This window comes from Stigmatopora nigra, chromosome 4, assembly GCF_051989575.1.
Source record: "Stigmatopora nigra isolate UIUO_SnigA chromosome 4, RoL_Snig_1.1, whole genome shotgun sequence".
Taxonomy (NCBI): Eukaryota; Metazoa; Chordata; class Actinopteri; order Syngnathiformes; family Syngnathidae; genus Stigmatopora; species Stigmatopora nigra.
The window spans coordinates 7777981-7790529 of NC_135511.1; the positions used below are offsets into that span (position 1 = coordinate 7777981).

At 41.5% G+C, this 12549-nt stretch overlaps 2 protein-coding genes across 5 annotated transcripts; both read left to right on the plus strand.

Moving 5' to 3' along the window:
• Positions 1 to 488: 488 nt before the first annotated feature.
• On the plus strand, positions 489 to 10889 carry septin5a (septin 5a). Of its 4 annotated transcripts, XM_077714431.1 has the most exons (12): positions 489 to 638; positions 811 to 824; positions 6665 to 6755; positions 7752 to 7838; positions 8065 to 8188; positions 8261 to 8395; positions 8616 to 8733; positions 8812 to 8913; positions 9209 to 9305; positions 9394 to 9529; positions 9945 to 10047; positions 10197 to 10889. In XM_077714431.1, the coding sequence occupies exons 1-12, from the start codon at positions 593 to 595 to the stop codon at positions 10254 to 10256; spliced, it is 1113 nt and encodes a 370-aa protein (XP_077570557.1). In that variant the 5' UTR covers positions 489 to 592; the 3' UTR covers positions 10257 to 10889. The 4 variants fall into 4 exon arrangements, with proteins under 4 accessions (XP_077570557.1, XP_077570558.1, XP_077570555.1 ...); XM_077714429.1 differs by lacking the exons at positions 489 to 638; positions 811 to 824 and adding an exon at positions 3763 to 4477; XM_077714430.1 differs by lacking the exons at positions 489 to 638; positions 811 to 824 and adding an exon at positions 4850 to 6486.
• Positions 10890 to 11021: 132 nt separating this feature from the next.
• gp1bb (glycoprotein Ib platelet subunit beta) lies at positions 11022 to 12457 on the plus strand. The gene is made up of 2 exons (XM_077714434.1): positions 11022 to 11238; positions 11553 to 12457. Exon 2 carries the CDS (start codon positions 11565 to 11567, stop codon positions 12189 to 12191), a length of 627 nt encoding a protein of 208 aa, XP_077570560.1. The 5' UTR covers positions 11022 to 11238; positions 11553 to 11564; the 3' UTR covers positions 12192 to 12457.
• Positions 12458 to 12549: the final 92 nt, after the last annotated feature.

Sequence of the window (12549 nt, forward strand, 5' to 3'; positions counted from 1 at the left end):
TTCATGAGGTGAAATGTTTTATACTAAAGAAATATTGCAGTGCATCAAGTTTAGAAATAATACCAATTTTAACCATTCTAATATCATGTTGCTAATTTAACGATTCTATAAAGCACTTCATTCATTGGTTGTCATTCACAAACATTCACTTTCAGCCTTTCAGTCAACGTGGATTGGACGTTCACCTTATCCAATGACATTCATCTTCACAGGTGATTTATGTTACTGCTGTGTTTATTTATCATTCAAATAATAGTTTACAATCTAACTTTTAATCTGTAGGTGGTTGTCACATTTTAGGTCATGAGTGATGAACACTAATAGAATAAGCTAAAAAGAGGCTTATAGTATTTTTTCACCATTTTTTAAGCAAATGTGCATGCTTGAGACTTGGTTTTAAAATATGTCAAATACAAGTGGCGTTTTTATTTTGTCTTTCAGCTGCTGCATAATTCCTGTCACTTGACTTCCTGTGGTAGGCAGCTCTGTGTAGCCGATTGGCTGAGGCGGGATCCTTCTCGCTCCCTCCCTCGCTCTCCCTCGCCTTGGAGCGTCCGTGTGTGCGGCAGCCGCATCTTGTCCAGCGGTCGACATGACGGCCAACATCCGATACAAAAGCCGGATTCCGGTTAAAACGGGTAAGCCCGATTTGATGCTTCGTGTCCCTTTTGCAACGGAGACCAATGCCTTTATTGTGTGTGTGATTTTATTTTTTTTCTGTGTGTCGCTTTGCATCCTCGCACCTGCTCTTCCTCCTCCTCCTCCTCCCCCATCCTCCAATCCTGGGCGTCTGACTGCCACGGCCCAAAGAGGATAGCGCCGAGGTAAGATGCATCATTTATGAGCCAAATGACATTTCAATTCCATTATTGCGCAGGATTTTTCTTCGAAATGTATTGGGAATGAAAGGATTTGCTAGATTGCCTCTTTAGAAATGGAACAGCATCAATCACATCATCTTCTCCCCCTTCACACATCAGCTGTTTTCCCCCCTTCTACTTGCTTTTTGTTTCCACTTCCAATAGAAACGCCACACAGCTGCCACACTAGATAGCCTACAGGGTTCCCTTGACCTCGGACCCCCACCCCCGGGTGCTTTCTCCCCCATTTTGCATGTGATAAGTGTTTCATCTTTGACCATGCGTGCATAAGAAGACACTGTGATTTTGAGCGAGGGAGGATAGGGAATTCAATTATGATACTATTGGGTCAAGTCAAAACAACCACAGGGTAATTATGGGGTTTCAATGATGGTGTATTGTAGTGGTACTTGGTTGTGATTGGTGCAGACCGCATACATTCACCCAATTGGGGTTTATGTGAGTGTTCACAATTCGGAAGCAAAATCTTGTTTCCTTTATATAGGAATTGGATTCATTTGTGACCTATATTCATATTTCGTTATTTTTTTTTAAATTGTTTAACTTTGAATTTTTCAAGTATGTATCTTTGTGTCGAAGGTAAGTTGAAAAATGAAGGGGATTAAAAAGGGGTTAGTTACAAAATTTGCAGGATGTTTGTAATGTGGTGAGGTCAAAGGTCACCAATTTGGCGATGCTTTCTGCTTTCACATTGCATTTAATGTCATATTACAATTGAATGGTGTTGGATATTACTTAAAAATAGGACATTTTTTGCACACGTCCAGTGCATTCATTTAACAGCATGCTTACTTTGACCAAATCTTGGCGAGCCGACTGCACTTTTGCTTATTATCCTAACAATGAACATAATCACGTAGCTAAATCTACAAATGATGATGAGATTATGAGGCGGCTGAAAAGGGTGATGTGAGGACACAGTGCTATTAACTCTTAAATGCCAGTCTGACTGTGGCAATTTACACAAATCTGCTTAACCTTGGACTCTTTGACAGCACTTGATAAAGTCAAGCAATAACTAGAATTAGACTCAAATCTGGTCACAAAGGCCAAACATAACATAAATAGTCTCGACAGGAACGATAAAGGAACATAACAAAATCCACAAGAGGTTCAGGGCGCCAAGCCATGATCTCACTCATGGTCGCGGATTCAGACATTTTTTTAATCAGGAATTTTCTAGTTTACCTTTTTTAATTAGGCATTTTCAAATTTTTTTTATCAGGCTTTTTTAATTAGGCATTTTCAAAAAAAATTTATCAGCCTTTTTAAATCATGCATTTTCTAATTAATTTTTTTATCAGGCTTTTTATATATTTTTTAATCAGACATTTTCTATTTTTAATTTTTTTGATCAGTCATTCTATAACATACCTGATATGTTCAGAAAACGTGGCATGATTATCCCCCCCCCCCCCCCCCCCCCATTTTTACAAGTAGCTAACCTATGCTCCTGGCCCTCCCCGTCAAAATGGATTGGACGTCTCATGCCGTCAAGGGCGGCCACAGAGGTGATGATTCCGATTTGCTCGTAAACCACCTTAAGTTAGCAGATGTTGCACATTGGCGTATTAACAATCCGAGCTATAGCAGATTGTCTGTTTGCCCCTCACATTTAGGTCACTTCCTCAATATGCATTAGTCACATGACTGGAGGGATTTGAGATGCGACACAAAATCTACTATTATGCAAAATGTCATTTGGCATGGTTCGTGTTTCAGGTTCTGGGTTCAAATCTTCATTTGCATTTGCATGCTTTTTTTTTAAGTAACAGTTGTTTTTTTAAGTGACGTTTTTTTGCTTCATGTTGAAAGGTGCCAAAATCTTTGGATACCAGGTGTTAGTTGGCATCCTGTTATTCGTCGGGTAGTGTTAGAATGATGACCCCCGGGTGCCCCTTTCCTGGCGGATAAGTGAACCAGACAGATTTGCTATCACAGAAATTCACACTTGGACCAAATCCAGTTAATCCACAATACATTTTTATTATGGGCTCACACGTTCTGGAAAAGGAGGATTAGTACGATGGCGCCAATCATTAAATCCAACTGTATTTGTAGTTGAGAGGACATTTTGTCATCTCACAGTATCACGTTGTCTGTGTAAACCAACTGGGCTGTTGTTGGATAGCGTCCAAAGTGCAAGTGCGAGGATTTCATGGATGTTGCCATCACCGCCAATGTGAGGTGGTCAAATGTTGCCAGGCAACAAAATGGATGACTTTTCTGTGGTTTTGGCTCTTTGCGTGGGCCATAAACTCGCTGTTTGAAGTGAATGTTCTACTTTCCAAGTGCTCCAATTCTCTTTTGAAGAGATTACTATCTTTATTCTACTTCTTTTTGGGCATACTGAGTAAATTCTGTTGTTATTATTATTATCTAGACGGTTTTTGTCATCTAAAGTGTCTAAAGTGTAATTTTGATTCATTCCATTTGAAAGGCAAAAATTATCTCGAGGACAACATCCGAAGCTCAGTGGATGATTACATTCAAGCGCCATTGACGGCCATAGACGTCCATAGACGTCCATTTCTATTTGACACTAATGTGTGTTAAGGGAACAGAACACAGCGGAGTCAAGTCTCCCAACGCTTGTCCCTTTTTCTGTGGCGACTGCTCTAAAAAAGCTCAGACGAGTTGGCTGCAGGCTGACCCACATTTAACTCAAATCTAAAGTGACCAAAACATTCGCTCCGCTTGCTAAGATTGAGATTACGGCTTTGTGGAAATGTCTGATCTGCAACTTCAATTCCACTCAACTGGATCATTAGTTTAACTCATTCACTGCCAGTCTAAGTCACAGAGTATGTGCTGTGATAGTTAGTAAAAAGGAAATTGATATTCACAATTGTTATATTCATACTTTTATGGATTAAAAACAAACGTTGCAGGAAAATTTGAAAGATTGACTTTATAAGACAGTTTTATTTCTTTATTTGTGTTTCCTCTCGAATTTGGCAACCTCTGAAACGAGCATTCAGACAACTCTTTTGTCACTTGTACTTTTTGGTTTTGAATGGCTCACAAACGTCTCCTGCTGTTTAACCAACACGTCGCCTTTCTGTGAAAGTTTTGTATTTTCTCTCAGAGCTAGACTTGGCCCATCTGAAAGGATTTTCGTATTTTGAAAACCGGCGTTGACTGCTGGCTTTTATTGTTGCATGACTTCCGCTTGTTGACGCCATCCTGTTGGGGTCGCCTGTCAATCAACGAGGCATTCGTTTAATAGAGAATTTTAATTATCCCTTAATAAAAGCGAGCTGTTATTTCAATAGGCAAAGAAATGTATGTTCTTTTTGGCTAATATTTCGGACACGTTTATCAATATCGAAGCCGAAATGTTCCCTTTTTGCCCCGAAAAGATGTTTTGGTTATGATTCTGTGTTGACGACAAACGTCAGCCAATTACGAGATTAGTTCTTTGTCTTTGTCCAGGTTGCCACAACGAAGGTTGTAGACACTTTCACAGCCAAAATTAGAGGCGTTCTTAAGAGAACAAAAATCTCAATGTCTAATGAGACATGTCGAATTCAGAAGCAAAACAAGAATATATATCAGAGAGGCCTTCGATGTATGGAGACAACGCAAACGTCAAAGTGAGTTCTCCTAGAATACTTTCTTGTATTGGAAACTGACGTTTGGAATATGAGCACAGTGTAAAGCTATCTTTGTTTAAGATGTACGTGGGTTAGTCGCTCATTAAAATTAATGGATAATATATATTAATAAATCTCTTTTGCCGATGCATTACTAAATCAATTGTTTGCCGGCGTGCTGATGTTGTTGAGGAAAAGTGTTGCATAGTTCTCCTTATGGCATAACAATATCACGTACGTGTAAATCACCTATTTTGATTGTTTTTCAAACTTCTCTTGTGTATTAATCTGCCTCACTAAAATAAATAATTGTGCTCCAATGTAACTCCGTTGCAATTTGAAACATTTTCGCTTGAAGACATGTACTCAATTATTATTATTGTATGTAATAGACAAGTTGTAGATTACGCATGCGCCATATCCACGTGTTCATTGCTCACGTTTGTGTGTAGTTTTTAGCCTCTGCGCAAGGTTGGCTTGATTATCCATCGAAACGTGCTTTTCTGGCAACCCACAGGAGAGGAGAATGCGTTTAATTTCATCCTGGTTGCAGTACCATTTCTGGCCGGCAGTCTTGTAAACCGTGCCGAGCTCGCTATAATGGCAATGTATTTTCGAGTTTCTCCCTCTGAAGGCAGTAAGCGGTACTGCAAAGCTAAGTGAACTTCCCACCCTGATAGGGCGTGGCTTCCGCTTGATGGGGAAAGAGAAAAAAAGATCAGTTTTTGGACTTTATAGACGCTCCCCACATCATACGCGGGGCGGGCGGACACACCCATGCCTACGCGGAACTTTGGCATCTGGAAGCAATTGCCTGCCGGCTCCACTGCCGCAAAACCCTCCTCCTAAATCCATAGATTGGAAATTTGGATCTTTGGAAGTCACCATATTTCATTTTGTAGATGGTTGATTTGGCTAAAAAAATCCTTTTGAAAGAGTTACCCTAGAACATAAATTTGGTTGACATTTTTTGGGCAGGGGATTCTGAATCAAAAACTGATCTTTTTTGTCATGCTCTCACATCATGTTACATGCTTGTTTTAAAAATAATAATATATACATACATTTATATATTTGTTTAACACTATTAGGGTATTGATTAGTGTCATTATTGTTGGCATGTAGTAACAAGCTTGGGCCCACTACCCAGTTTTGATCTAAAAAATGTCCTCAAATCTGGCCCGCACAAGAACCTTAAGTTCCGACATTGTCCGTCACTTCTCCACTTTACCACTAGGTGGTCACTTAATCAGTTCCTCTGCAATCCAGTTCTCCACCATTCACTCAGGGGTCAAAACCTAACAAGACGCCAGTGTAGAATTTCACTATTTTGAATTGAGCTGTCTTAGTTGTTTTTTTTTTCCCTTATTTTACCTATTGCCCTGCATTGCCATCGCTGATTTACCTCTTTACAATACATTTTAAAAACCCAACCATAGTATTACAACCCCTCCAGCCCAACGATAACGTTCCAGTCTGTCAGCGGGACTGAACCGACTGGGGCGCCGCTTAAAAATGTGGCATCGGCGAGCATGTGGATGAACAAGTTGACTTCCCTCACAGGCTCATACTTGCAGCATGAGGAGATCTTTGTTATTGCTAGCAGGGCCCCTTTACTTCTCTTCCTGCATAGACAGGTTCCCTGGCTTTTTCCTCTTTTCAGCCTGAGCTCAGCAAAGTTTAGTGTGTCTTAAAAAAAAGGGGGGGAGGGACGTCAAATGAATGAACCTCTTTGATGCCTTTCCCTGGTTTCCGCCCACAAATTGGCAACTCTGGCCTTGCGTTTTCCTCGCTCCGATGCAAATTCCTGCGTACCTGTCTGAACAAGGGGAAGCAGACGTAGGGAGCGCAGTGGAGAAACCCAAAGAGGGTGGTCCATTTTCTCTGATTTTTTTTTGGGACACGTCGGCCGGCAGATTGGCCGTGCTCAGAGCATGGATGCCATCATGCTGCAGGAGAAACTAGTGGAAAGACTCCTGTGCCCACGAGTGAGAACGGCTAGACAGAAGGTAAAAAAATAATAAAATGGAAGGCTTCCTAAGGAGATTTGGTAAAGTTGTTGAGATTTTTTTCTGGTTAGTGTGTATTTATAGCATTTTTAGTACATTTTCACGAGATCACGTTTCAGTGCCACTGACGCCGTTAGACGTCAATGAGTTAAGTCGTTTGTTGATTTGTGTTTCCCAGGAGAAGCAGTATGTGGGATTTGCCACTCTGCCCAACCAAGTGCACAGGAAGTCGGTGAAGAAAGGATTTGATTTCACGCTCATGGTAGCAGGTCAGTTCCAGTTTTTTATATCCCGATTTACTTTCCAGCGTTTCTTTCCACTTTACACTAAATAATGCAACTAAAATTTAAAAAAAAATCGGATTTTATAATTTGACAACCTACATGGTTCTTTAATTTGTAGTTAAGAGGCTAGAAATGTTGGAGAGTGGACATTTAATTTGATACACTGGTAATGTAGTATAAAAGTTGAAATAGAGTCATGATTAATGGGCCCTTTCTAGTGACATTTTGGTGATTAAAATCAAATTAAAAAGAAATGACAAGGTTTGGGTTGTTTTCATCCCAGCTGAAACAAAGTTTAATATAGTGAAAAGACAATCCCAGTAATATTTTAATCAATCAAATGGGAGTATTTCTGATTTTCCCACCTACTACTACTACTACTATGTGTTATGTACATATGTGTAATCTATCATATTTAGACCGCAACGGCAGTCAATGAGTTCAATCTTTAACATCCTTGAAACATTCGTGGAATGATGTGCTCCAAAATAACATGACACATTTGCTTGTTAAATTACAACATTTTTTCACACGGTGATAACATTTATTTCATGACTTATTTAGCAAATAATGAAAATCTAAACTAATTTACCATGTTAATTTCAATCAAAGTTAATATTTATTATTGCTTTATGGAAATTATTTTCTTGTGTTTAATCTATATATGACATTTATACAGTGTAACAACTGAAAAAAATAGGACTTATTATTTTTAATGACATTAGCAACTACAATCCAAAGCCTGATTTATAATGAAATAAGTTTCTATGCTGACTTTAACAGAGAAGGGTATTCAAGGGTTTCAGACAAGTCGGGTACTAAAACCCACCTATAAAATGTCTCGTGTTTAATAGGTCAGAATGTCTCCAGACAAAAAAGTGTATTGTGGCAGGACAAAGTCAAATCATTTTAATGCCTGTATTTACTGTCTTGGTAGTCAAAGCCTGCTCATTTTTGTTGTTGTTGTCGTTGACCCATCAGGCGAATCGGGCATGGGCAAGTCCACTCTGGTCAACAGCTTGTTCCTCACAGACCTCTACAAAGACAGAAAGCTTCTGAACGCCGAGGGTAAGTTTCATAATGATCGGCTCCATTTCCACTGCCGACTGCTTTGATGGATGTGCGGCTAAAAATGGCTATTTATAGAACTTGTACTTTTCTCGGAGGAGGCTCCACCCTCTCGCCTGCGTTTGCTATTAAACGCTCATATTGCGATATAGCGTGAAACCCACGTGGATTTGAAATGACTGGATCCCCATTGACGGCGATGGACGTCGGCTTTTTTTTCCCTCAGAGCGCATCAACCAGACGGTGGAGATCATCAAACATACGGTGGACATCGAGGAGAAAGGAGTCAAGCTGAAGCTCACCATCGTGGACACGCCGGGCTTCGGGGACGCCGTCAACAACAATGAGTGGTGAGCTCCTGGGGATGCCCTCGCCTAGTTTCCCTCCGGCTCGCTCAAGCGTGTTGACGCGTTTACGTGTAGCTGGAAGCCCATCACGGACTACATCGATCAGCAGTTCGAGCAGTACTTCCGAGACGAGAGCGGCCTCAATCGGAAGAATATCCAGGACAACCGGGTCCACTGCTGCCTTTACTTCATCCCCCCATTCGGACACGGGTGAGGACAATGATTTCACGCCAAATTCAAGTTCCCTTTCTTTTGTCCAATCCGATTTCAGATAGAGCGGTTCAGAAAATGAGAAATGTTCTGTTTTTTTTTTTTTTTAATTATTATTATTTACTTATTCTTCCAAAAAATACACTCTATAACATTGTACCATGTCCGTATGTAGACCCAGTGTTAACATTTCCACTCCGCAATGCACGTGTTGGCCCAGGTTGCGTCCCGTGGATGTTGAATTCATGAAAGCTCTGCACGAAAAGGTGAACATCATCCCGCTCATCGCCAAAGCCGACTGCCTGACGCCTAGCGAAATCAAGAAGCTGAAGGATCGAGTGAGTGTCAACACACAAAGCTCACGGTACGGCGGCCTTGACGCTAATACTGATTGGAATGCGTGCGCTCGAGGGCAGATACGAGAGGAAATCGACAAGTTTGGCATCAAAGTCTACCAATTCCCCGAATGCGACTCGGATGAGGACGAGGAGTTCAAGCAACTTGACAAAGAGCTGAAGGTGAGTGTTGGTCATGTCATTTATGTTTTACAAGTTTCAATTTGTTGCCTTAAAGTGCTCATTAGGGTCGCGGGGGGTGCTGGAGCCAATCCCAGCTTTCCGGGCCGCCCAAATCTCCATCAATAACAAATTATTTGGATGTGAATTTCGACTTTAATAATAAAATCCGGCTCGTGCAGAAATTCAGGTGACAATTGAGGAGATCATTGCTGAATTAATACCATATTTAAAAACAAATGTATTTAACTTGACATGTTCTCCATAGAAATAAATCTGTTTGTATACATGTGTACAGGAGTGCACCCCATTTGCTGTGATTGGCAGTAACACGGTGGTGGAAGCTCGAGGTCAACGAGTACGAGGGCGACTGTACCCCTGGGGAATTGTTGAAGGTGGATTTTATATATAATACATCATTATACTTTTTCTCTCCTTAGAATTGTTCACTTCATTTTTGTGGGATGTATTTATTCTGCGCAGTGGAAAACCAATCCCACTGTGACTTTGTCAAGCTGAGGAACATGTTGATCCGCTCGCACATGCACGATCTCAAAGATGTCACATGCGACGTCCACTATGAGAACTACAGAGCGCAGTGCATACAGGAGATGACAAGGTAGGCTGCCTTTTTATTTTCTAACAGGTCCACTATAGGTGTATCATGCTAGGTGTCATCCAACAGAATGGCTCATTTTATAAAATAGTCAGCCTCTATTGAATGCCTCTCTATTTCTCATGCAATCCTGCTATGCCTTTGATTGGATACTTACATAGAGGAAGTATGTTAGTCCTTTTTGATCAACAGTAGCAGCAGCTAGCTTCTCTTGCTTAGAAAAATAGCTAACATTAATACGGACCTGCAATAATGTGATTATGCCAAATATATTGTAAAAGTCAACTCAATTAAGTCATTAGTTTGAAAGAGTATTTCATTATTGACAAATACTGTATGTGGCAGAAAGTAGGCAAGCACTAATGTTGAGGAGTTGAGTCCGGATTGTGCTAGTTCACCAATAATTCCTCTTTTCCAGTAAACTGGCACAGGACACCCGCATGGAGAGCCCCATTCCGATCCTCCCGCTGTCCACCCCGGATGTGGAGACTGAAAAGCTGATCAAAATGAAAGATGAGGAGGTAAGATCATTGTTCCACAAACTAATGCCACTATGATCGGAAGACACACAAGACATTGTGGATCTAGGTAAAAAAAACTGGAGCCACACATAGGAAGTCCACATTTGTATACATTTACTATGCTAACAACTTCTTTTTAATGTGAACAGCTCAAGCGGATGCAAGAGATGCTGACTAAAATGCAGCAGCAGATGCACGACAAAGACTAGCGGCCAAGTCAAATACGATTTTTTTTTTGGTTCCTACATTCAAGGTCAGTCGCTTTTTTTTTTTTTTTTTTTTTTTAATAAACAGCTCGCCCGCCTGGTTGCCCGCTTTGTCCAAGCCCCGCCCCCCTCACAAAACCCCCAGCTGTGGTTGAACCACATTAAAAAAAAGGCCTAACTTAATCAGGGTACGTCATTTATAAGTGGAATGGTGCTTTTTATTTTTGTTTTTTTTAATTCAGTGTATGAGGGAGCGACGCTTGTCATTAAGTCACTTGTAGTGTTCACAATATCCCTTTTGCACAATGGCTTTCCATTTATTTAAATGAACATGGTGATCATAAGAATGCATTATTTATATCAGTTTAGGATGATGGAGCAGCTTTTATAGTCATTGGTTGGCTGTTTTCGAACTGCACTTAATGCCACACGTCAAATGTGAACTTTGAATGCATGTAATAATCAAAACTTTTTGTGTTTTTTTGCGTTAGTAACGGAGCAAATAGTGGATAATGTTTTTTTTTCCCTATTGTGAATTTTGTCATGAGGAAGAGCAGTGTGTGAATGAGTACGAACAAAACTGCATCTTCCTTCTGTCCATCATGACAAATAATAAACATATTTCTCCTTATTCTATCAATGAAGTTAGTTGTCTGTCATTTCCGGCTGGCATGCAACTTTTATCTGTAGCTGACATTCTTCCTTTATTTCTGACACAATGGAGCAATAATGTCTGCATCTTGGAAAAATTGAGCGTTTTGTTTTAGGTTAGACTTTTTCTCATCTTAAGGGGAAGTTGGGGAACCTGTTCTGGTCATAAAAAAATGACCGGCAGCTTATTAGGACGTAAAAATAAAGGCGAGATAGTGTGCGGTGCACATCCTGTTGGACGCTTTATCAGCCAGGCCCAGCCGGCGGCTTCTCACTCGGCGCCGAGTTGACGTGAGCAACGCTCCTAGACTGGCGACGACGCACACCATCCACGGTAAGTGGCTTTTCTTAATTATTTACGCAAACAAAAATGGATCAATGTGGTGCATTTGACCTGCAGGAGAGTTTCAATCAATTTAATGCTTGCGTTAAAGATCCAACTATTAATAATCTTTCCTTAACCAAAGGAGGCTCGCCGGCTGATTTCATCATTTTTGCTACAAATTTACTTCAGCGTTTGGAGGAACCCTGATAGGTCAAAAGTTCCCCACCCCAGATTTTGAGATACGGCTGTAAATGTTGCAATTGTTGTTAATATATGTTGAAATTGTCACATAAATGGCACATGGAGCTGTTTTCTCCCTGCAGTCTGTGTTGAGGATGAGGGGGCTTCTTCTTCTGTGTCTGCTCCTCATCTTCGGAGCTCAGAGCTCATTGGCTTGCCCCCAACGCTGCAGCTGTCAAGGCAATCAGGTGGACTGCAGCGGCAGGTCTCTCACCTCGGCGCAGCTCCCCGCCGTCTTCCCCGCTCACGCCACCGACCTGCGCCTGGACAACAACCGTCTGACCACCCTCCCCAACGGTCTCCTGGATCACCTCCCGGAGTTGCGCCAGGTCTCCCTGCACGGCAACCCGTGGGCGTGCGACTGCGGTGTCCTCTACCTGCGGAGCTGGCTGAGACGTCAGGCGGCCGGGAGCTTTCCCGGTCGACTCCACGTCAACTGCAGCTCCCCCCCGCGCCTCCGGGGGAGGCTGGTGGAGTATCTGACGGAGGAGGAGGTGCTGGACTCCTGCCACTATTGGTACTGTGACCTGGCCTTGACTTCACAGGGCTTTCTCTTTGCCTTCGTGCTGGTGCAAGTGGCGCTCCTGGCCGCTGTCATCGTGTTTCTCAAAAGGTTCGAGAGGCTCTCGAAAGAAGCCAGGAGGACCGAGGAGGAGAGCCTTACAGCGGGGGAGGCTAACAGGGAGATGGAGGGCCTGCCTTTAAATGAGTGGCATAGCTGAAATGGCTATGGTCAATGGGGAAATTGGAAAATATATCATAAATATCTATTTGAACAGGCATCAAATATTTCACTTGATATTGCACTTACCCCAGTGGGGAGTATTTTCTTTACAGAAATATGTTGTGGATTTGTCTTTTTTTGGAATTTAGTACTTTTTGGGGGAGGCAAAATGACGTTCACTTGGGTTGCTTAATTACATTTTTGTGACAATGTCGGTTGCTGTCAATGAAAGCCAATGGGTTGATAAAAATGTTTTTGACTGATGCTCATGTTTTCCATGTTTGTTATTGATTGAATAGTTTTGTTTTACTAAGTTTTGTTGACATGTCATTACATTAAAAAATCTATGATAGGGG